General features: G+C 40.6%; 1 protein-coding gene across 1 annotated transcript; it reads right to left on the reverse strand.

Moving 5' to 3' along the window:
* Positions 1 to 20,829: 20,829 nt before the first annotated feature.
* Positions 20,830 to 25,135, reverse strand: LOC112258135 (homeobox protein MSX-2-like). The gene is made up of 2 exons (XM_042327071.1): positions 24,614 to 25,135; positions 20,830 to 22,151 (listed from the first exon to the last, which is right to left on the reverse strand). Exons 1-2 carry the CDS (start codon positions 24,969 to 24,971, stop codon positions 21,727 to 21,729), a joined length of 783 nt encoding a protein of 260 aa, XP_042183005.1. The 5' UTR covers positions 24,972 to 25,135; the 3' UTR covers positions 20,830 to 21,726.
* Positions 25,136 to 25,623: the final 488 nt, after the last annotated feature.

Genomic DNA, 25,623 nt, shown 5'->3' on the forward strand with positions numbered 1-25,623 from the left:
CCTCATATTCACCCTCAATAACAAACTGGAGGACTGCACTATCTAGCCACATGGATTTTGTATTTTAAAAGTTAAACATAAAAACAACGTTTTTGACAAAATGTTGAAATCACATGTTGATCTTCTTGGGGAATGTGTTGTATCGTGGGTGTTTTGTTTTTGTGTTGTGTTGTGTTATTTTGTGGGTTGCTATGGAAAAACAGTAAATTGTTCCCCCCCCAAAAAAAGATTCTGTTGATCGGAGCTCATCCATCTTATTTCAAGTGATTGAACATTTGCCAATAAAACCGAGTACTGGATGATTTTCTCTACATCTCAATCTAAACAAGACGGTAGCCCTTTTCACATTCTTGGGTAGTCTGCAGAGGGGAATAGGGTCCGACGTAAACAAGGAGTCCAGAACAGCTGAGTGGAAATCGGGCTTAGTAGCGATCTGATGTCCAAAGTGCTTGGCGGTCAACAAAAAGTAAATATTAACATGAAAAAAGTTGGGTCGGAACTCTTAAGAGGTCTCTTGAGTCTATACTCCTTAGAGAAGGCTGGCTCTCAAGCAGGCTTTGACAAAGGGCCCATTTTCCATCAGACTGTTTAGTTGTGATAACCTTGGTGGAGGGAGGAGGGCTTTGGTGCAGAAGGTATCGGAAAGGCTATTTTTATGGCAACATCAGATCACACTACTGTGCAGCGGCTGCAGCAGGTGTTATCGAAGGGGATGTTGTTGCTAATTTGTTAGCTTTGCACTTTTCAGATTAACCTTTCAGATTAACAGCAAGAAATTGGGATTCAAAAGATCATCATCTGTTGAGTGGAACAGTTTTTTCTGTTATTGCTTGTTGTTGTTGTTAGCTATCTCTTTGAAGATATCTTATAGTTGAAGTCGGAAGTTTATATACACCTTACCCAAATACTCAGTTTGTCAGAATTTCTGACATTTAATCCTAGTAAAAATTCCCTGTTTTAGGACAGTTAGGATCACCACTTTATTTTAAGAATGTGAAATGTAAGAATAATAGTAGAGAGAATGATTTATTTGAGGTTTTATTTATTTTCTTCACATTCCCAGTGGGTCAGAAGTTTACATACACTCAATTAGTATTTGGTAGCAATGCTTTTAAATTGTTTCACTTGGGTCAAACGTTTTGGGTAGCCTTCCGCAAGCTTCCCACAATAGGTTGGGTGAATTTTGGCCCATCCCTCCTGACAGAGCTGGTGTAACTGAGTCAGGTTTGTAGGCCTCCTTGCTCGCACTCGCTTTTACAGTTCTGCCCACAAATGTTCTATAGGATTGAGGTCAGGGCTTTGTGATGGCCACTCCAATACCTTGACTTTGTTCCTTAAGCCATTTTGCAACAAATGTGAAATTATGCTTGGGGTGATTGTCCATTTGGAAAACACATTTGCGACCAAGCTTTAACTTTAACTGATGTCTTGAGATGTTGCTTCAATATATCCACATAATTTTCTTTCCTCATGATGCCATCTATTTTGTGAAGTGCACCAGTCCCTCCTGCAGCAAAGCACCCCCACAACATGATGCTGCCACCCCAGTGCTTCACGGTTAGGATGGTGTTCTTCGGCTTGCAAGCCTCCCCCTTTTTCCTCCAAACATAACGATGGTCATTATGACCAAACAGCTTTATTTTTGTTTCATCAGACCAGAGGATATTTCTCCAAAATGTACGATTTTAGTCCCCATGTGCAGTTGCAAACCGTAGTCTGCCTTTTTATGGCGGTTTTGAAGCAGTGGCTTCTTCCTTGCTGAGTGGCCTTCAGGTTATGTCGATGTAGGACTCGTTTTACTGTGGATATAGATACTTTTGTATCTGTTTCCTCCAGCATCTTCACAAGGTCCTTTACTGTTGTTTTGGGATTGATTTTCACTTTTCGCACCAAAGTACATTCATCTCTAGGAGACAGAATGCGTCTCCTTCCTGAGCGGTATGACAGCTGCGTGGTCCCATGGTGTTTCTACTTGTATACTATTGTTTGTACAGATGGACATGGTACCTTCAGGCATTTGGAAATTGCTCCCAAGGGTGAACCAGACTTGTGGAGGTCTACAATTTGTTTTACAAGGTCTTGGCTGATTTTATTTTTATTTTCCTGTGATGTCAAGCCACTGAGTTTGAAGGTAGTCCTTGAAATACATCCACAGGTACACCTCCAATGGACTCAAATTATGTCAATTAGCCTATCGGAAGCTTCTAAAGCCATGACAATATTTTCTGGAATTTTCCAAGCTGTTTAAAGGCGCAGTCAAGTTAGTGTATGTAAACTTTTGACCCACTGGAATTGTGATACAGTGAATTATAAGTGAAATAATCTGTCTGTAAACAATTGTTGGAAAAAATTACTTTTGTCATTCACAAAGTAGATGTCCTTGTGAAAACTATAGTTTGTTAACAAGAAATTTGTGGAGTGGTTCAAAAACGTCTATGTAAACTTTCGACTTCAACTGTATGTGTGTGAAACAATGTTTTAAAAAAGACTTTAGATCACTAGTTACTCTGTGTTCTGAACGTGACAAAGATGTTTGGAATGAGAAGTAATAGTTGTACATTTTGATTGGGAAATGCTTGGCCTAAAGGTTCTGTTTTTGTATTCTTATTATGTCTGAGTGAATTGGCTGCTTATGCTTTAAAATCATGCTGTGTGTGACTGCTGTCTATCTATTGGCCCTGTGTGTTTTACAAAAGGTGTGCTCTTCAACTAGGAGTACACTGTTATTATGGTCAATGTCCTTACAGCATCACAAGCCTGTCACACTCACATGTCATATTTGACAATAGTGTGATTGTTCATGTTTCTGTTTTTTCTCTTGATTTTTGAGTTTGGTAAAAACGTGTTGGAAGACTTTTTTTCTAATAGCCACGAATCACCACTGGATACCTTTCTCATCGATGCTTGAATCTTTCTGCCTTGCATGTTTGCAATCTGGTAATGGGTTCAGGGAGGAGTCTCCCCCTGCCTCCTGAGCCAGGAGTTCTGATCCGTATAAACCAGATCAATTTACTCTCTGCCTGCCTGTCTAAGCATTTGTGGGAAATTACCAAGCAGTGGCTTTGGTGCTCTCAGATATGATCTCTCTCTTGAACGATGACTATAAAGTGATCATTGCATAAAATAATGTAGAGTCATGATGGTCTTTCCTCTCAATGTTTTTGAAAACGATCATGATTTTAATGACTTTATTGTTACAGTTGTGGGTGGGTTTAATATCTTCTCTCGGCCCAGTAGTGCTATTAAAATGTTATGATGCAAGATTCTTTGCTGATCTAGCTACTGTACTCTAATACCCCGTGAGACTCACTCGTACTTAAAAAGCATATCATTATTAAGACATGCAGTTTGTGTGGTAAAGTGGACGGAATCATTTTTCCCTGGCCGTTCATCCGTAGGGGGAGAAAGTGCTACGTTGAGGCATTTTTTTTTTACATTCAGCGTCACACATTCTACCAAATATATGGAACAACTGTTGGTGGAAGAAGGTGAGGACCAAGATGCAGCGTGGTAAGTGTACATCATTATTTTAATAAACTGAACACTAAATACAACAAGGAACAACCGAAACAGCTCCGTCAGGTGCAAACCACACTAAACAGAAAATAAATACCCACAAAACCCATGTGGGCAAGAGCTACCTAAGTATGGTTCTCAATCAGAGACAACGACAGACAGCTGTCCCTGATTGAGAACCATACCCGGCCAAAAACAAAGAAATACAAAAACATAGAAAATGAACATAGAACGTCCACCCTAGTCACACCCTTGGCCTTACCAAAATAGAGAATAAAAAGCCTCTCTATGGCCAGGGTGTGACAATAAATCTACATATATCCCTGGAAATAATCAATTCATGTAAAAATAACAGTTTTGAAAGCATAGTCCCCCAAAAAAGTGTTCTCTTGACACTACTTACCCTGGGTATGTTGAAAATAGCGTTGGGGTAAGTGGGTGTCCTGTGATGGTGCTGGTAGGTCAAAGTTTAATTCAGGGGATGGGGGTGTGGTATATACTGTATATGCCTACATTCAGATATAGATCTCTCTGTTCAATATCAAATACCATTCCATTTCTTTACCAGTTGTCTGGGACAGGGATGTTGTTTTGTGGTCCTCTGTGGTGCCTCCACAGGTTGAGTTGTCTACTAACCTGAATTCAACATGAAATCAACCAAAAATGTCACCATGTCATTGGATTTAGGTTTAAAGTTGGGTGAAAAAAAATATGAAAGTCCCTTACGATGACGACTATTTTCAAATCCAATCAGTTCCCCACGTTGATTGAACGCCATCACGCTGATTTCTTTTGTTGACATCAGCTGTGTCTCTGCTACTCTGCCAGAGCCTCTCTTTCACACAGGTTCATGTTCGTTTTCTTATTTGTCAATGTACCGCTTCAGTGTCATTCAGTCTATGTCTTCATCCATTACTGCTGCTCAAATGGACTTCTTCCCTTCTCTCACTTCCTTGGCTGTTCTTTTGCATTTGTAGACAAGGGGCATGATGATGTCTGCTCTGTAACAATAACAATGCAGTTACGTCCATATGCAAGACACATTGCAAAAATACTATACATATTATGCTTAAAACTGACAGTAATCATTATTTGTATGGGGTATGGTGGCCATTGGCTCAACCTTCCCCAAGGCAAACATTTTGACTATATCAGCCCACACAGCTACAAAGAGAGCACATCGTAGCTTATACAGACCCCAGCTGATGTACAAAACAATCTTAAAAATATCTACTTTGGTTTAGATACAAGCGTCATGAAACCTATAACACAATACATTTATTTGACTTGGTCAAAATCATATTTTTGTACCTAACTTGCTTACCACTTTTTCAGTGTTGGTTCTTCCTTCACAGACTGAAATTATGACCTCTTGCTAAATATTTGGTAACATTAATCATTTTGTCTGGGGTTTCCTAGAAAAAAAGGGGTGGCTCAACTAACCCTTTAGCTCAACTTACCCCACTCCACCCTATCACAAGCTACTTAAATGATCCATCATCCACTGATACCTCACGTATTCCTTTCTCTTTATTTCTCATTTCGAGACCCATTTCCATTCTAAGAAGCAGGAAGCAACTCTAAGTTATTTATGTTAATTATGGATTCCTGCCTTCCAATTAAAGTGCCAGGTTTGCCTCTGGCTACCCTCCTGACTTGACACAATTACAGCAGAGACGGTTTTGGATGGGATGGGCACATCTTAGGTTGTGTTGGCTATTTCACTTTAAGTGATGTCAAAGACTTCACATTTGCATGGATAAAGCCAGCCAGGCAATGAGAGATGTATTCTAATGCCTCACCCCACATTAATAATACCTGCCTGGGAGCAAACAGCTCTTAAATACTGCCATAGAGCAAAGCAAGCACAGCTATTAATTATGCATTATACATAATGACAGTGGAAAAGGTTGCTCTCTAAACGGACACAATCTCAATGTGACAGATGGGGAGGCATGGGGGCACAGAGCAGGGAGCACCGTCATGGTAGATAATCCAACATGTGAGACCACTGGCATGCCGATGAGATCTGACAGCTAGATTAGTGCAGGACTTGATTGTGAGCTCAGGATTGACCCCTAAAGTAGGACCCTGACTCCTTGGGTCAGTCAAGCGGGAGGGAGAATTATCCTGACTCCTCGTTTAATGACTTACTTCCTGTGTTGAGAGTGGAGGGGAGGTATGTGACAGACAATGGTTGCATCTCAAAGGGCACCCTATTCCCTATAGATGTAGGATCTTAATTTGATCACCCTGATTCAGGAGAGCTGTCCTGCAAATGCAGAAAATGTCAAACTTGTAGTGTATTTGAGGTTTAAAAAGGCTTTTGAGGTTGTAATTTCCACTTTGAAATTTCAGACGTGATTTTCCTTTACGAAAAATGTATCAACCCATACACATTTCTGCATTAATTATAATCCAAATAAGAATTCACATTTGCTGTTGCTGTAGGATTATTTTCCGGCTTAAGCAAACTGGCTCAAATTAAGATCCTACATCCTGTATACAGTCACTAATAGGGTGCCATTAGGGATGAAGACAGCTACTGTGTCCCTGGGATCATGGATCTAGGTACTTGTATGAGAACCACAGCTATTCTAGCCTGTCTATAGGGAATCCAGGTCACAATAGGTAAAAGGCTTTTTATTAAATCCAGCCTAAGAAAATGTCCAAGAAATTCTCACCAAATTCCATTCTATACCATACTTCTGTGTGGGTGTAGCTTTTTTATGAAAATAACTTTCTATGGTGAAGAGTATGTACCAAGAGTAGAGAGTGGGGGGAAAAACTCTTACTTATGAGAGTTCCATTTATCAGGTGAAGTGTTCTCCCGCCATCTGTATGGACTGTGTTTTCCAGCCACCTTGTAAAAGCACTGAAATACTTGGCAGTGACAGACCATAAGGAACAATGACCTCTAAGCTCCGTTCATTACATAAGCCTGTCCATTGCTTTAAGAGTTAGTTACAAAAAAAATACATGAAAAAAAATCTGCTCTTAATTTTTCCACATGTTTATTTTTCACAACTTCCAGCTACATCTTGTCTCCCATCCAGGGACCAACCAGGACAGACCCTGATTAGCTTCAGAAGTAAACCAGCTGTGGGATGCAGGGTGCTGTATAGGGCTATAAGCAAACAAGAAAATGCACATTCAGAGGCGACACTCCTAGTGGCCGGTGAAATAAGTGACATTATTACGTGCTCCTCATGACTAAATGTCCATGTGGGTTGTACTATGTAGCTAAAACCTTTAGAAACGACAGAAGAAACGAGGAGAAACGACAGAAGTACATTTTAATGACCTAAAACATGACATTTCTACCTTTTAAATTTTGTGGCATAGAGAAAGTTAAGGATTTTCACCCTCCAGACATTATTCTCAAAAGGTCTTATTGATGAAATGCCCAGGCATGTCATGTTTAAAATGTGAACACGAACTGATGCCTTGTCATTAACTGACAGTTTGTTCTTGCACTGCACCCAATGATTTATGAAAACATACTTGATAGAGCCTCATTGTGAAAAACAATCACAGATTTTCACATGTGGAGTTTTCTTACATTCCACATGTGAAAGTGAGAACTGCATATCCGATTTTCACATGTGAATGTTTTGAAGGTGTGAAACTGCAAATTTCACATGTGAAGCTGCAATTCAATATGTGAGGTGTAAACATGTTATTCAGGTGTAAACATGTTATTCTCCTCACATGACAATGTGGCGTTAACATGAGCTCTAAATGTAATACGTGGTGTCACGTGCGAAATTTAAGCTCAACATGTGAAATGAGCTAATTTCACATGTGAAAATGCAGGGAAGCAGTTAGTCCAGCAGTTAAGAGCGTTGGGCGAGTGACCGAAAGGTTGCTGGTTTGAATCCCGAGCTGATAAGGTGACAAATCTATCGATTGTGTCCTTGAGCAATACACTTAACCATAGTTGCTCCTGTAAGTCCTTCTGGATAAGAGTGTCTGGTAAATGAAAATGTGATCTTTGAAAGGGGTCATTTATGTGGATAATAAAAACAACCCCTACAGGAGACTGTGAATCAAACATTTCAGTTAATGTTATTCCATTATGCAAATTGATTAATTCCATGTGGTGTAAAACTAGGAAGCTGGCATCTTCAATATGGTAATAGTGTTATTTTGCATGAACTTGAATGCATCTGGTCAGAGCTCAGGGTGGGCTGAAAAACAACGCAACAAACGAGAATAACAATACCACTCTCGTCTCAGTCAAACTGTCTGATTAAAAATGAAGATGCAGCATATGAACTTGCATCGAATCCGATGCTGACCCACGATATCTGAGTCACACAGCCTTCCGAGAAAGGCTGTGTGACTCAGTATCGACAGGTGGGCGAGGGTTCAAGAGCTCAATCATCACCAGAACTCAGTCATCAATGCTTTTGTGCTGTCAATCCACTGTCCATTATACTACGGCTTGATTACATGGACGTTCTCCACCTTTCTACGGTCTCTTTCTTTGTTCACATGCCGCGTGGCCAACGCTGCAGTCATAATCCGCATTGCATGTGACAAACTGCAGTTCTTCCTCTATTATTGTCTCTACCGAGAGTCAGAAGAACTGTTCCTACTGTTTAAGTCCGTATAATATTTTTATGTTAGGGATTACGTTGCGGCCTGTGGTCTTTTCATGTGCAAATTCTGAAAATCCTGCATACATCCTTTTGCATTCATTTTCATATTTTGTGGTCTCCATTCACCTCCAACACTGTATAATGAGAGACAGGGTAAATCCATGTGAAATAATTCATGGCTCGGGGAAGAGGAAGAGTGTTATGAAGAGTAATCGTGTAAAAACATACATACTGTATGGGTCTAAAAAATCAGATTCTCGGAGCAGATCGAGAGTTTGGGACTACAAGATTCTTCAGTAGCTGCATTTTTGTCCAAATGTAGTTATTGACATAGCCTTGTTCGGTTCAATGTTCTCTACCTACATATTACTCTAAATACCACAAATCATGTTGTTAGGTTCAAAAGAGTACAATATAAAAAATTAGCTGACACCATTTAAACCAATGAGGGGGTCAGAATTTTAAATCCAATTATCACATAATCACATTTTTGCCGTCTCAAGCTCTCGATGTGGCTTTGATACTGGCGAGTACATTTGTGTGGACATAGTACATACAGTAACACGTGTGATCGTTGCATTTCTAGCATATCGAGAAAACAAGAAAGATTCAAACAGTTCAATTCTCTAGCAGTGTGTAATGTCAGTGTGTGAGCCTGTTTAATACCAGTCTATTAAATGCTAATCAGTCTCCTATAGTGCTGTACTTGCAGCCCCCAGCAAGTGAGAAGCCCTCTCTCTGCAGCATGGTGTGCAGTGCCAGGCCTGACCTTGCATCGTAATGTCACACTGCATTTGAGTGACATCAGTGATTGGAGAAAGGGCTCTGCCTGAGAGCACATATGGCACTTTGATCCATGTCACGCTACAGAGGGAAAGTGCCTTCTGCTGAGGAGTGTGTCTAGCTCCCCAGGTGTTACATTGGGAGTTTAAGAAGTAGAAATAAGCCTTGGTATATTTTTCAACATAGCCTAATTTGCATATTTATAGATACAGTCATTTACATGTCAAAATCTTGCACAGTAATCTAGCCTCACACGTACATGGTCCCAAGAAGGTAATCAGTCGTTTATAATGGATACGACTGCAAGCCCTCGTCCGAAGGATCATCTTATCTCATTTGCAACTCATTGATGATTCATTATTCATTAATTTGCTGTTTTGGAAAAAGCAACATTTTATTCATGTTTGATTAACAAACTCAGTGGTTCTCTGATGTGCTGGCTGGAGCCTCCTTCACGTTATTTACTCTTGTTGTTCTTCTGCCATCTACTGGTCAAACAGTGTTACGCCACCATACATCTCCCTGAGCGTTGCACAGTGTGCTGCGTTAGCAGCGTGGCACCAAGGAAGATGTTGTCACCAGTCCATACAGTAGATGACACCTCGTATTAGACCTTCACATCAGTGAAATCAGTGGTGTATTTGTGGGCATGTTAGCATAAGTGGCCAATTAGCCAGTCCCTCAGTCCACATCCTCTGCTGTATCTTTCACACCTCCCTCTCCATCCACCAATGTCCCAAAGGTCTATTACCACCTCATATTGAATGCTGGGAAACATTATCTCTGTGCATTAGTCAGGTAGTTCTTCTGTTGACAATTCTAGGAAATCTATTTCAAATGGACAGTGTCCTAGAAATGAATCAATTCATGTCACATCTTTCCGCCAAATTATTTGGAGAAAGAACTAATTGAATGTCACGGCATCAAATAAATCAGGTTTGACATTTAGGTTGCCTACGCAGCAGCAAGGGGAACTGCCCCTCCCTACCCTCAGGCTATGCTCAAGTCATACCAGTCAAAGGTCTCCTCTGTCCTTGAATCCCAATGGTGGAACGAGCTTCCCTGCTCGCCTTCTCAACCTCTTCACCTCTTCACAAATTATCTTGATTAATCCCACAGCACCAAACCCCCATTCACCCCCCCCCCCGCCTATAAGAAACAACAAAGACTAACCCTTGCCTTTCTTGAGCTAACACTCGCACTTCACTTTTTCCTACTAGCACTGCCTTTGCTGATAGCTACTTTATTGAGGAAAAATGTACTTACTATAACTGAGGTATGTGGTTGTCTCACCTAGCTATCTTAAGAATGTACCAACTGTAAATCGCTCTGGGTAAAAGCATATGCTAACTGACTAAAATGTCAATGTAAAATGTGTAAGGAAATGCTATACAATAAATTCCATTGCATTCCGCCTCTGTGAGATGTATTGTATAATCCCATGCTTGTGTTTAATTGAGCACTGAGGGGGGTTAAGTGGTGAGTGAGTGTCGATAGGAAACTGACATACCAGAGCATGGTATAATTACAAGGATTTGTTCATTTTCTCTAGAGAAAGAAGAGAGGGAGATCTGCATTGGTTTTTCCCTCTCAAAACCCTCTCCAAGCTTAGTGCCATGACATCTTGAATCATCTCTATATTAAATATGATTCATTGTATATTATGTTACAATATTACACCAATTAAGCCCTATGCACTCTGTCTGTACAGATCATGAGCTCATTTTCCTGTGATTTGCATGATTTTTATTGATTTGAATTTAATTTTACCTTAATTTAACTAGGCAAGTCAGTTAAGAACAAATTCTTATTTTCATGATCAAGACACAACACCAGTAATACCAGTAACTTTACTCAACCATGTGGATCGTGATGAAGTCACACTCAATCTGGAGTGTTTGAATGAATTATCAGGCTCGAGGTGCCTGCATATTTTTTGGTTTGTTGTTGAAAGTCTCCAAACCACATCTGCGTCATGGATGTCTGAATAGACAGGCATCTTCAGTCAGAGTTTGGCCAAGCCTATCAGATAAACTGTCTCCTTTCTCAACAAAAGCTATACTAGACAACCAATATTTTATGAAATGTTTTGTGCAGCGATGTCTCCCTGTGCTGACATTGTTTACACAGACAAGTTAAGTGCAGGGCTTGGCCTTACATACCTTTCTTTTTTTAAATGTAAGTGCCCATGTACTGTACAAAAGAGAACATAAGAGGAGTCCTGTTGGGTTTAGAATATGTTCTGTTCAGAACAAGTCTGTCCACTCAGAGCACGACTGGCCTGTTTTTTTCCCCAGCACTCCTGGGCTGACTCGGCTGACACTGATAGACTGTCTTCACTCACACTGGTTCTTGGTTGTGTGTGAGACAAGCTGACTGACCTTGTCTATGTTTTTTGGGTGCCCAGGAGAACCAGACAATTTCAGTAGCAGATGCATTGATTTAAAGAGCCTGGGGCTGGGAGGATGAGTGGGAGAACCAAAGGTTCAAAAGCTGCTTGGGGACACATCGAACATCCCTGTAAGCCACGACAAGCCTATGTAACGGATGTGAAATGGCTAGCTAGTTAGCGGTGTTCGCGCTAAATAGCGTTTCAATCAGTGACGTCACTTGCTCTGAGACCTTGAAGTAGTAGTTCCCCTTGCTCTGCAAGGGCCGTGGCTTTTGTGGAGCGATGGGTAACGATGCTTCGTGGGTGACTGTTGTTGATGTGTGCAGAGGGTCCCTGGTTCGCGCCCGGGTATGGGCGAGGGGACGGTCTAAAGTTATACTGTTACAACTACATCTCTGTGAATGAGTGTTTTCCATGAATTCCATCATACTTTAACTCTGTAAGACCCAAGCATAGATCCAAATAAGGAAAATAATCTATTACCGTTCACCAATAATAGACCTCTGATTATGAAAATAATAGTTTTTTAGAATTTCAAGTTTGTAGAATCTTTTTATGGAAACGTTGCAAAAAATGCACCTTGGGCTTCAATGGAAGGATTTGGTAATAAAACGGTGAAATTCTATACAAATCACATCCAAACCGATCAAAATAATTATTATGATAATATATACAGAACCAGTTGAAAGTTTGGACACCTACTCATTCCAGGGTTTTTCTTTGTTTTATACTTGAGATTCTTCAAAGTAGATACAAAGCAAATGATTGGCTCCATCACATTAAGAATGAAAGAAATTCCACTAATTAACTTAGCAAGAAGTACCTGGCAATTGAAATGCATTCCAGGTGACTACCTCATGAATCTGGTTGAGAGAATGCCAAGAGTGTGCAAAGCTGTCATCAAGGCAAAGGGTGGCTACTTTAAAGAATCTCAAATATAAAATATATTTTGATTTGATGAACACTTTTTTGGTTACTACATGATTCCATACAGTATGTGTTATTTTATAGTTTTTGATGTCTTCACTATTATTATGTAGGAAAATAGAACAAATAAAGAAAAACCCTTGAATGAGTAGGTGTGTCCAAACGTTGGACTGGTACTGCATATACTGTACATCTGAAATTAAGTAGTATTTTGTCGAAAACAGCTAAATTGATTCACTTGATCTATCAAAATGTTTGTATTTTACTTTCAAAAACACATTTTTGAAAGGATCAAATATTTTGTGTGTTTTCTATGTATGGAGAACATTTAATTATTTTTTTGTCATATTTGGTTGTCCTTTCGGGTTTAATTTAATGTCAATGGCAATACTCTGACCTCATAAACCACCATATTTAAAAAAAATATATATTTAATATTTGTTACTCCTGAAGTATTTGGTTGTCCATATTTACATTATTTGGAAGGGAAATAATCTCTCTTCCTATCAATATAGGAATGTGGCCATATGTCTCAGTTTGGCAAACCTTTAAGCCCAATGATGCGTTTTGGTAAGTCTTACAAAACTACCTCTATCTCTGGCTCAGAATGTTTGTCTCTCAATTTCTTTGTTATTCATAATCATTACATCTTAGAGGAGACAGGTAAAATGTTTTGTCATATACAGATGTAGAATCTTAATTTCATCACTATTTTGTTGCTGTGAATTTTCCTGCATGGTAGGAAATGCAAACTTGTAGTGTATTTTAGTTTTTAAAAGGCTTCTAAAGTTTGAAATTTCCACTTTGAAGGTCCAGACTTGATTTGCCCTAACAAAATTTTTATCAACCCCTACAAAAAAATGTCCATTAATTATAATCCACATAATTATTCACATTCTCTGTTGCTGCAGGATTATTTTCATGCTGGTGCAAACTGGCTCAGATTAAGAACCTACATTTGCACTTGCATGGGTGGCTAGCAACATATGCTTGTGTAGGGGACAAGTGCGGTCTCAGACGAGCGGACAGGTTTCTAATGTTTCAGAGGTTACTGATGCCACAAAATCACACTGACACACCAAAAAATGTATACGGGTAAAAGAGCTTGAAAATTCAAGCTCCTTGGATGCTGCCATAGACTTACATTGGAAGTGCCTATCCAAAAAAAGGCTCAAGGTCATTGGCCGCAGATAAAAATGACGTCCAATCACGTTATATCTATTGTAGCGTTGATTGCACTGATCATATCAAGATCATACTTTCAACATCTTAGGTAGAAAGCTAAACAAGCAGTTATCATCGTGCATCAAGTCAGCAATCTACTGGCAAATCCTTTTCAATTCTTGTCATATGAAGAGAACTTATAGATAAAATGTATCGGACATAAACATTACACAACAAGTTGGAAATTGCAAATTTAACAATGGGTGCTAAAGTGCCACTGCAGCCCCTGGTTCGATCCCAGGCTGTGTTACAGCTGGCTGTGACCGGGAGACCCATGAGGCGACAAACACAATTAGCCCAGAGTCATCCAGGTTAGGGGAGGGTTTGGCCGGCCAGGATGTCCTTTTCTCATTATACTCTAGCGACTCCTTGTGGCGGGCCAGGTGCCTAAGAAGCTGACTTCGTTAGTCAGTTTGACAGTGTTTCTTCCAACACATTGGTGCGGCTGGCTTCCTGGTCAAGAAGCAGTGCGGCTTGGCTCTCAACCTTCGCCAAGTCCCTAGGGGAGCAGCGATGAGACAAAACCGTAACTGCCAATTAGATATCACTAAAAAGTGGATAATGCCATGGGCCAGAAGAGTTTGAATACGTTGGCCATGCTGTCAATCCATGACTCAAAACAACTGGAAACTAAGAACTGAGAAATCTCAGACTTCAGTGAGTTCAAGCCAACTGGGAACTTGGATAAAACTAGTTCCGACTGGGAAAATACAGAAAATCATTTTGAATGGCCAACCAACTCGGAATTCCAAGTCAGGATTTCGGGCCTCTTTCTAGAACCCACAAGAAGGACTGCCGCGCCACCTTCCTTTTCAAGTGAGCAACAAGGTGAGTCCAAAAATGTCTTGTATGCTGTTGCATAAATTATGTAATATGCCAGGAAGATATGTATACTGTAGCCAAGAAAGTAATACTAAGAGTATGTTGTGTAGTAAGCTGTTAGAAGCCCATGTGCCTCAACCTAATACTTTGGCCCCTTTACCCCTCATAATTTGGCCTACTGTTCTGATTTAGTGGTGAACCTGTAGCCTATACCCTGTTTTAGAGAAATTTCATCATCGAATATTGTAAGAGCTTTCATTGTCTGCTTATATGCCCCTTTTATTTATCCTGCAGTTCTGATTTGGTGTACAGGGAGAATACTGTAAGAATGGACCATGTTCTGAATTCTGTAGCGTGCATTTGTTAAAGTGCTGAACAAATAGGTATACTGACTACATCCGTCCTAGCTCGCTCATTAATGTCTTAATTGAACTTATAGATTGTCTCTTATCCGCTAGTCTTCCCCTTATGCCATAGTTTGTACATCTCAATTCTCAATAGAAAACACATTTGATTAAGCAAGTCAGCCATATCAGTTATGTTTTTTAAAAGGTAGTAAATTAGGCTGAATGAACTGTTTTGCTTCCAGACAAGGCTCTGCTGATAACCATGTGCAACAGGTTTCAGGTATGACCCAGATGCAGACAGTGTTGAAGTAAGAAAAGTATATTTCTAGTACAGGGGCAGGCAAAAGATAGGCCAAGGGCATGGAGAGGTCAGTAATCCAGAAAGGGTGCAAAGGTCCAGAACGGCAGTGTAACGATATTCGTCGTCAGAAGATGAGGAATCATCGGACCAAAGCGCAGGGTGGTAAGTGTTCATACTTTCTTTATTAAAACTGAACACTATAACAAAAATAACAAAGAGAATAATCGAAACAGTCCTGTAAGGTGCAAACACTAAACAGAAATGAACTACCCACAAAAACCCTGTGGGAAAAAGCTACCTAAGTATGGTTCCCAATCAGAGACAACGATAGACAGCTGTCCCTGATTGAGAACCACACCCGGCCAAAACAAAGAAATACAAAAACATAAAAAAGGAACATAGAATGCCCACCCAAATCACACCCTGACCAAACCAAAATAGAGAAATAAAAAGCTCTAAGGTCAGGGCGTGACAGGCAGGCAGTCTCAGGGTTTGGTCAGGCAGGGGTCAATAATCCAGAGAGGTGTGACAAGGTATAGAACGGCAGGCAGGCTCAGGGTCAGGGCAGGCAGAAAGGTCCAACCCGGAAAAAACTAGAAAACAGGGACAAGAACAGACAGGAGCAAGGGGAGAAACGCTGGTAGGTTTCACGAAACAAAACTAACTGGCAACAGACAAACAGAGAACACAGGTATAAATACACTGGGGACAATGGGGAAGAGGGGTGACACTTGGAGGGGGGTGGAGACAAGCACAAACACAGGTGAAACAGATCAGGGTGTGACAATGTGTAGCTGTGGTAAAGTTTGTGCCGACAAACAGTTTGTCACTCTATTAGTCTAATTAATGTATTGTTTGGTGTTGTGTTGTGTTCTGTTGTGTAGTGGCTTTGCTAGCATGCATCACACAATTTTCAGAATGTTTGCCCCACAAAGATGTACATGCTAAAATCGCCATTGATTTTGATACTACGGGCCACAATTGATATGTTGAAAACAATGTGTGGGGGGGCAGAGGCACAGAAACTCACATCAATACCTTTGTCAGATAACGCTGTTAACAAAGAATTTATGCTATTGCAACCAATTAAGAGTGACTAACTGAATGACTCAAAAACTCCCCGGCTTATGCTCTCCAAATGGACGTTAGTTATGAGGACCAAGATGTCTATGCGTTGACTTTTGTTTGTTATACATGTCGGGGGGGATGCTATTAACGAGGACATATTGTTCTGTCTCACAATTCCCGATCATGAAACGGCATAACGGATGTTTAGTGTGCTGATTCCTTATGGTATCGAATGGTGGGCTTTTGCACAGATGGGCTCCATCTATCATGGGACGGCGGGCAGGCCGCTACACTCTAGTAATGAACGTGTCTCCTTCTGCCATAAGGATTCATTGTATGATACACCGAGAGCAACTGGCGGCAAAAGAACTGAACACAGAAATCAGAGATATACTGCAGCAGGTAACTTCGATTGTACACCACATCCACTGCACGCACGCCTGATGCAAAACTATGTGGATATATGAGATCTAAGCATGACAATGGTCTATTTCACATCGAGGCTTGGTGGTTGTTAAGGGGGAGGGTTGGAAAGAGTTTTCGAATTGAGAGAGGAACTGTTGTCGTTCCCAATGGATGACTTTATGTGTAATGAAAATAAAATAACAGAAAACAGCATCAGTAAGTCCCACACGAGTCATGACTGCTCACCTCCAATGTTTGGAAGAGCACTTTGGGACGGACCCACTTCCCAATCCATTTGACTGTGATCATGGCTAAGTTGACATGCCGGTAAGTGAAATCGAACAGTTGATCGAGCTGTTATGTGACAGAATGCTGCAGACAACGTATTCACGGGTCACTATGGAGGAGTTTTGTTTCCTGACTCAAATGGAATACCCTGCCATCTTCCTCTGAGCATTGATGCTGCATTCAAAACAACTGGCAAACTCGGAACTGGGAACTGGGAAATCTCTTACTTCCGAATTCAGTGCGTTCAAGACAACTAGGAACTTGGAAAGAAATGAGCTCCGACTGGGAAAAATCTTTTAAAAGGTCATCCAACTTGGAATTCCAACTCGGGAATTCGGGTCTCTTTCTAGAGGTCTGACCTTTCGACCTTAAGATCACTGACGTCATGATTTGACCTCGTATGTTTCAGAGTTCCCAGTTGTCTTGAAAACACCATAAAACTCATGGTAGGCTACCCATCACCAGCTCATATCTGTGTGAAACTAGATTCAGTGCTCTCGTCTACATTAAAACCAAATATCGATCCAGGTTGGGGATGCAGAGATGAGGTGTGCACTGTTGATCATGCCCCCTGACTTTGAGAAGCTCTGACGCAAAATGCTTCACACACATCCATCTCATTAGTAGTGGTAAGATAAGATACATTTCTGTATGTCAGACTAATTCACAATTGACTGCCCCACATTAACAGTATGAGATGGTGAGTTGTGAAGACAATCAGAAATGCTGCTAGAATGTTTTTCAATTGACTGCCATAGCCCCAAATAAAAAAAAGTAAACATTGACTGTTAATTACATGGGTGGGGTCTCGAGAATTTTCAGATACTAAAATTGGGTCGTGGGCCTAAAAAGTTTGGGAACCCTTGCTCTACAGTATGTAGTGTTTGACATTCATTTTTACGTTTAGGATGCAATTTAGGCAGCGTTGCATTTTTGCAACAGTGGGTCTCACTTAATAGTACATTGCGTGTACATGTTTTTTGACATACTCTCTCATTTTTCAGTACACATTTCAAACATAATATGGAGACGACTTGATTCCTCACATCAGCTTCCACAAGGATGAAGAACATACTATTAATGAATTGGTAGCGTAATGGGAGGTCTTGTTCCTTGCCTAGATAATTATATCATGACAATACACACTTTTACATGATGTACTACAACGTTTCCCAAACTCGGTTCTGGGACCCCAAGGGGTGCACATTTTGTTTTTTGCCCTAACACTACACAGCTGATTCATCAAAGCTTGAAGATTAGTGGATATTTTGCATCAAAATGTGCACCCCTTGGGGTCCTGAGGACCGAGTTTGGGAAACCCTAATGTACCATGTAGAATACTCCCAGAAGCCAAAACAATCCCTTGGTGGAAAATCAATGTGTATCTGGTTGGTCAAAGCCCCTTATTTGCTAAGCAGACGGCCTCTCTCTGTCCCTAGTGGTGGAACCAATGAAATCCCCTCACAGAAGGGAAAAATCCATGGGCATGGCAGCACAAGGGATTGATTCTTTATATCCATTTTCCATGTTTCCAGGCCCAATCGTTTGGTCATCAGAATGTGATGTTCAAACAAAGGCTAGCTCTGATCCTCTCTGTTCCTCTCTCCAGCTCCTCTCCTCTACGATGCAATGAGATGGAGCAGGGCTCTATCCTTTTGGAGGCCCTAAGCAAGATTTTGTTGGAGGGGGGGGGGGGCACCTCGTAGTAAATCATTTTAGTGGCACCCCCTCTTGATGGAGGAGGAAAACATTTATTTTTTAAAGTTAATTTCCTATAATTCTACACATTTTGCCATGGGGCGTAGAGAAAACGTTGCAGTTTTCAAGCAATTTTTCTACATTTCTGCACATTTTGCCATGGTGCGGAGAGACATTCTTACAGCTTTAAAGCATTTTTCCTGCAAATCTACACATTTTGTAATGACTTATGCCATGTTAATATGATATCTGAGTGAAAATTACTAACAAAAACATTGTGGGTCTCCCGGAGGTCTGGGAGCCTGGGCACATGCCCTGAATACCTGGTAGGTATTCAGCCATAATTAGTACAAGTTTAGATAATGTAGCTGGCTGGACTAACTACCAATCTAACAATTGTTAGCTAACATGGATAATTGAGTGACTGTCAGTGACTGACATAACAAGAGAAAAACTGCTGATACACAAACAAATTTCAAAATTGCAGCTGGTGTATTCTACTTTTCTTATTCTCAATAGTAAGTTGAGACCCCCGACTGAGTTCCCCCTGCCTCAAAAAAAGGGCTTATGCCTGGAACCGACCCTGAGATAGAGAGATGACATTAAAAATACATTGGAACAATGTGTGCTCTGTTGTGTGGAAGAGTGCCTCTCAGACTAATAAACAGAGTACACCCTTATGTTTCCCGAATGCTGGGCTTGCAGCTTCCTGAGGTTCTTCACCAAGAGGAAAGAAATGGGCTCATAAAGTTTTTATGACAACAAACACAAGGCAACAGCCAATACTAACTTCTAAAAGTTCTTCAAAATACTTATTTCTGACTTAACGTGATGTTATGAAGAAAAAAAATAGAATCAGAATATTCAAGAATGCAACCGGTCCGCCATTTGTACACACATATACAGTATGAAATACATTACATGCAAATGCAAAGTGTGTTTTGTTTGTGAGAGTGAGTGAGTGCGTGTGGGTGGGTGTGTTTGTTGCCATTCTCAATTGACCTTTTAGATTGGAATCATATAGCACCACCTACCGAGAACCTTGGTCATGAACTCCACCCAAGGTGCCATATCCAACACCACCACTAGAGGAAGTATAAGTATACACTCTCCTTGGTTGAATGACAAGTTCACAAACATTGAAATGTCACACATCCTCTGCCTCGAGAGTTGTTTAACGTTACATTGATGGTCAACGTGTCAAAAGAGCACGGCATCACAATAAATCACAATAATGGTTAAACCCTTGTTTTAAATTTGTATTTCTTATTTGAATTTTTTTTGCTTCAGTTTATTTTAGTAAATACGTTCTTCACACTTTTTTTCTTAAAACTGCATTGTTGGTTAAGGGCTTCACTGTTAGGGCTATACCTGTTGTATTCGGTGCATGTGACAAATACAATTTGATTTATTTAGTACAGATATAGAGCATTGTTTCAATAGCTAAAGAACTACTCACAAGTAAGATAGCACCAACCTGACATTTCCAAACAGATCCTCGAACATCTCTGCCAATCTGCTGTTCATTAAACTGATTGCTTGACTGCGCTGAGGGTTTGCCTCGCTGCCTTGTTTTGATTAGAGGGAAGCTCATAAATAGAGTGCTGCCTATAAATGATTTCCTCATTACATCAAAGTCACACGGAAATTGTAAGCAGCTCTTACAATTGCCACAAAGGCAGCTACCTTTATGGGATTAGTCCCCTGATGAATGATATATAACAAGGCAGGAAGGAGGACCATAAAACATGACCAATCTGGCTCTCCAAACCAATGGTGTTTCCCACAATTGGAAGTGCTGTGAAAGCCGGATACAGTTGACTAAAACCAATAACATTAAGGTCAATTAGTCCCGAGAATGCTGCTGGGGAAGTAATAGGCCTACTACTGCCATCTAAAACCTGGCGAGTTTAAATTGCAGTCTTCCAACAACTTTTGTCATTGAAATAACCCAAAGGTATGACGCACTGCATTGTTTGATGAGACAGGTACAGCTTTACTTATCGTTCCACAGATTATTGCTGAAGTTAGTGCTTTAGTGCTTTCAGAACATGAAGGGCTGAGGTGAGAGGAGAGAGATGGTATAGTGTAGATGCTATGGTTTGGGACTCTGTAGTTCTCCATTTCAACTGACATTAAACACAATATGTTATATGAAATGAATTCAATAATATTACTTACTGGGAGCAGAACCTCGCAAATATAATCAAACATTGTTTTAAAACGGCATTCACTGACATGGTTTACAAAAGTGTTCTAATAACTGGAATTATCTGAATAGCTGACTTTTTAGTGCTTACATGAGGGTTGTCAAATATTGACATTAACATTAGAAACCATGCAACCATACCACACCATGCAACCACATGACAAAATGTAGGTCATGTTCAATTTCAAAGATGTCGATACGTAAACAACATATTCTTACTTACATGATATCTCAAAAAGAAAACATGTTTTAAAAGCCTTTTTAATTTTGGTCCATGCAAATGAGATACATTGCTGATATTAAAAACATTTATAAAACTACATACTGTAGCTCCTTGCAATGGAACCTTCAGATTAAAGTATAAAAGGTATAAATAACATTTTGGTCAGAAACGTCTGCCACATTTGAGCTACATGTTATAAATACGAAACATGAATCACACAATAAATTCATTTCCTGCATAAACATTTTCGAGTGAAAGTATAATAAATAAGTAGACACAAATTAAACTAAGACTACACATGTCTTATGAAACAGAAGTGCTGAATATAATTTGTTGCTAAAGTCAAATCTAATGTAAAAATAACCATTTGGAATGTGTCAAAATATCAACAATTTTGAATGAGTTGACTTTGAGTTGAGATTCTGAAAAAACCAAGACAACCCTTCAGTATGTAATGAAAGCGGTCTAAAATCCAACCTGTCGGTCTGTTTTCAAGGAGAGGTGAAACAAGGCAGACCTGAAGTCAGACATAAGCTGAATCTTCTATGTTAGATACTGACAAGTGTAATGACAGTAATACAACAACATTTGATCAAAACCACAGAGACGATTGGATAAAGGGAACATTTGCATTGGAATATATGACAAAGTAAAACAGAACCACTAGTTGACTTAGCCTGGATAGCCAAATTGTTATCCATCCACAGAAGAAAAATAAGAAACCAGCAAAACAATTCATTGAGGTCTTTAAGGCTCTTTGGTGAGTGAGGCACTGTATTTTCAGGTGTGTTTATGAAAGAAAATCATCTCCATTTCAGTGTTGTTTTTGTAGCAAGGAGAAAAAGATAGCATTATAAAGAGTGATGTCCAAGTGTCCAACACTAATATCAACAGAACAAGGTTATATTCCTCTCTATTTTCATGTTAGGTGATACATGCTGTATCCCAGCGGCGTAGCGTACAGTCCCATAGGTGAGAGGGGCAGCATTGGTCGGTGGTAGGGGTAGGACTGTCCGTACAGGGAGACAGCTGTGTGAAGTTGGGCACCCAGGGGCATGGGTAACGTAAAGCCCGGGTGCAGCACCGGTTTGGCAGCCATTTTGAGCTTCTCCAGCTCGGCTTCCTGTAGTCTCTTGGCCTTGGCCCGGCGGTTCTGGAACCAAATCTTGACTTGAGTCTCAGTCAGGGTCAGAGAGCTGGAGAACTCGGCCCGCTCTGCGATGGACAGGTACTGCTTCTGACGAAACTTACGCTCCAGAGCCAGCAGCTGGGAGGTGGTGAAAGGAGTACGAGGCTTTCTATTGTTCTTGTGCTTTCTCAGCGGACAGGTAGGACTCACCTGCCCTGGAGAGAGAGAGAGAGAGAGAGAGAGAGAGAGAGAGAGAGAGAGAGAGAGAGAGAGAGACAGAGAGACAGAGAGACAGAGAGGATCAGAGTCAATACTGATTTAATTTAACAAATGGATACTTGAGTGAGAAAGTAAATGTACTTAATATCCTGGTAGCCCTAATACTCTGATAGAAAATCTGTAGTATCATTCTGATACATAAACTAACAATGTTAGAGAGAAAGCTGTTTTGAGTAGGCCCAAAGTAATTTGGTTGGAGGCTGATAGCGATTTTAAACTCTGAAACGTAGGCTTACTAGTTTACCCAAGCACTGTACAAGTGAATGACCATGCATGAAATGAACTTCTTCTTTGCATAAAATAGACTGATTTTGAGCAGAGATTTAATATCTGACGCAGTCAACTGTTTAGACTGTTTAGACTTTAAAATGGAAATGGTCAAACATTGGAATGGGAAGACATATCAATGGAGGAGATTAGTGTTATTTGTTGGAATGATTTTAAGTACTTTCAAACTCACTCCACACTGCCCTTTCCCACTTGACAAAAGGAACAACTATGTGAAAATGCAGTTCATTGACTACAGCTCAGCGTTCAATACCATAGTGCTCACAAAGCTCATCACTAAGCGAAGGACCCTGGGACTAAACACCTCCCTCTGCAACTGGATCCTGGACTTACTGATGGGCCGGGCCCAGGTGGTAAGGGTAGGCAACAACACATCTGCCACGCTGATGCTCAACACAGGGGCCCCTCAGGAGTGCGTACTTAGTCCCCTCCTGTACTTCCTGTTCACCCACGACTGCGTGGCCAAGCATGACTCCAACACCATCATTAAGTTTGCTGACGACACAACAGTGGTACGCCGGATCGCAGACAACGATGAGACAGCCTATAGAGAGGAGGTCAGAGACCTGGCAGTGTGGTCCCAGGACAACAACCTCTCCCGCAACGTGGGCAAGACAAAGGAGATGATTGTGGACTACAGGAAAAGGAGGGCTGAACACGCCCCCATTCACATCGACAGGGCTGTACTGGAGCAGGGCGAGAGTTCTTTGGGGTCCACATCACCAACAAACTATCATGGTCCAAATACACCAAGACAGTCATGAACAGGGCACGACAACACCTTTTCCCCCCCAGGAGACTGAAAAGATTTGGCATGGGTCCTCAGATCCTCAAAAAGTTCTATCTACTGCACCATCAAGTGCATCCTGACCGGTTACATCACTGCCTGGTATGGCAACTGCTCTGCATCTGACCGTAAGGCGCTAGAGAATAGTGCGTATGGCCCAGTACATCACTGGGGCCGAGCTTCCTGCCATCCAGGACCTATATACTAGGCGGTGTCAGAGGAAGGCCCAAAAAATGTCAGACTCCAGTCAAGTCATAGACTGTTCTCTCTGCACCAAGTCATAGACTCTCTGGCCCAAGTCATAGACTTCATAGACTACTCCTTAACAGCTTCGACCCCCAAGCCATAATCAAATGGCCACACCGACAATTTACATTGACCCCCTTTGTTTTACACTGATGCTACTCACTGTTTATTATCTATGCATAGTCCCTTTACCCCTACCTACATGTACAAATTACCTCGACTAACCTGTTCCCCCCACATTGACTCGGTACCCCGTATATAACTTTGGTATTGTTATTTTATTGTGTTACTTTTAATAGAATTCTTGTTTTATTTTATTTAGTAAATATTTTCTTAACTCTATTTCTTGAACCGCATTGTTGGTTAAGGGCTTGTAAAGTAAGCATTTCACTGTAAGGTGACAAACACAATTTGATTTGAATTACACACAAACCACATAAACAAACATGTATGTGGAGATACTAATAAAACGCACAAATCAATGAAAGGGTTTGAAGACCTGCCTGATATGCCAATAAAGATACATAGAAATGCATCTTATTATCCCAAATAAAGAGTACAAATTGAAAGATTATGTTTCATGATAGACCCACAGTAAGCCATTTATTAACTCATTTATTAACTCAACTAATGTTGTAAAGACCCAGGCCTGTTTTTCCTAATACTTCTTTTTCACATATTGTTTAATAAATTGAACGTCAAGACTTAAATGATCGTACTTTTTTTCTACACAAGCATTCAGATGTAGCCTAATTAATTAGGCATATACATAAAAGTTATTACTTGCAAAAGGCTTTTTAGTTGACACCCTGTCAAATCATTTGAATGTAAAGCCATGCAATATTGTGAGACAGCACATACCAACCAATTCAAATGGGTCGATTTGATTTGTATTATACCATATGATATATATATATTTTTAAATCTCTAAATAACAAATCAGTTATGATAAATAGTAAGGTAAGAAGTACACGTGTATACATATTCCAAAATGTGTTCCAATTACTTAAAATAAGCAGATTTGTATATCTTAATTTAAATGAAATTCTTTCGCGTGAGTCTCTAAAAGTTACTCACGAGTTTGCGCTGTGAATCTTGGGCTCATAACCCAGGGAGGACAGTCATCCGGCTCGGAGGACTCCGACTTTACGGGCGATGGTGGAATAAAGTGCTTTCGGATTCCCTCGGGAGGGCTGTATGTCTCTCTGCACAGGTACGGAGAGTTCTGCGTCTTTGAAAATGTAACCACAGAGACATTGTCGGGTTTGCTTGTAAACTCACTGTGAGTCTTTCTACCCGACATTATAGCCTCTACACTGAAGGGATGATGGTGTGTAGTCACTTGAGTTTTGCGGTCATCCATCGTGCTCTCCCGCTCGGGTCGGCTGTCCTCCTCCGATGAACTGCTATCCCTCAAACTCACATGGGTAGACATTTCCCCCTAAGTATGTCCCAATGGCACTCGGCAAGACTGACTGACAGTCGTAGCTACAGGTGGCGTTCAGATATCAGGACCCAAGCTGTCAAGTGTGGGGGTGAGTGAAAGAATCACGTGACGCCAGTGGAACTTTCGGCCAATCGCAGCGCTGCCAAAATGTAGGAGATTGGTCATTGATTGGTCTCTCACACAAGAGTTCAAAATATATGTAGTATATCACATGCATTTACTGTGACGGATAACTTCAAACCTAACCTCAAGAGATGTAAACACAGGCCCCATGCAGATAATTATGGAAGAGATAAACACAAATTAACAATCTCCATTGGGATATGCCTTTTCCTGATTGCAAAACGTTGTTGGTGCCTCAATTCAGGATACACACATTTGGTGGGAAAATGATTTCTTGCAGCCCTAGTCTGTATCATGCTCTCTTAAAGCTGCAATATGTCACTTTTTGGGCGACCCCAACAAATCCACACAGAAATTTTAGTTGTAGATCTGTCATTCTCATTGAAAGCAAGTCTAAGAAGCGGAAGCGATATGTTCTATGTATGATATTTCTATGTTTCTTGTTCTTAAGTTTCAAACAACTGAAAATACAATATTTCTGGTTATGGAAAAGATCATGTATTTCACAGTAGTTTAG

Source organism: Oncorhynchus tshawytscha, linkage group LG09 (assembly GCF_018296145.1).
Source record: "Oncorhynchus tshawytscha isolate Ot180627B linkage group LG09, Otsh_v2.0, whole genome shotgun sequence".
NCBI lineage: Eukaryota > Metazoa > Chordata > Actinopteri > Salmoniformes > Salmonidae > Oncorhynchus > Oncorhynchus tshawytscha.

Coding starts and splice junctions, on each gene's coding strand:
- LOC112258135 (XM_042327071.1), bottom strand. CDS start 24,971: ATGTCTACCCATGTGAGTTTGAGGGATAGCAGTTCATCGGAGGAGGAC. Junction 22,152..24,613: donor AAGATTCACAGCGCAAACTC/GTGAGTAACTTT, acceptor CTCTCTCTCCAG/GGCAGGTGAGTCCTACCTGT.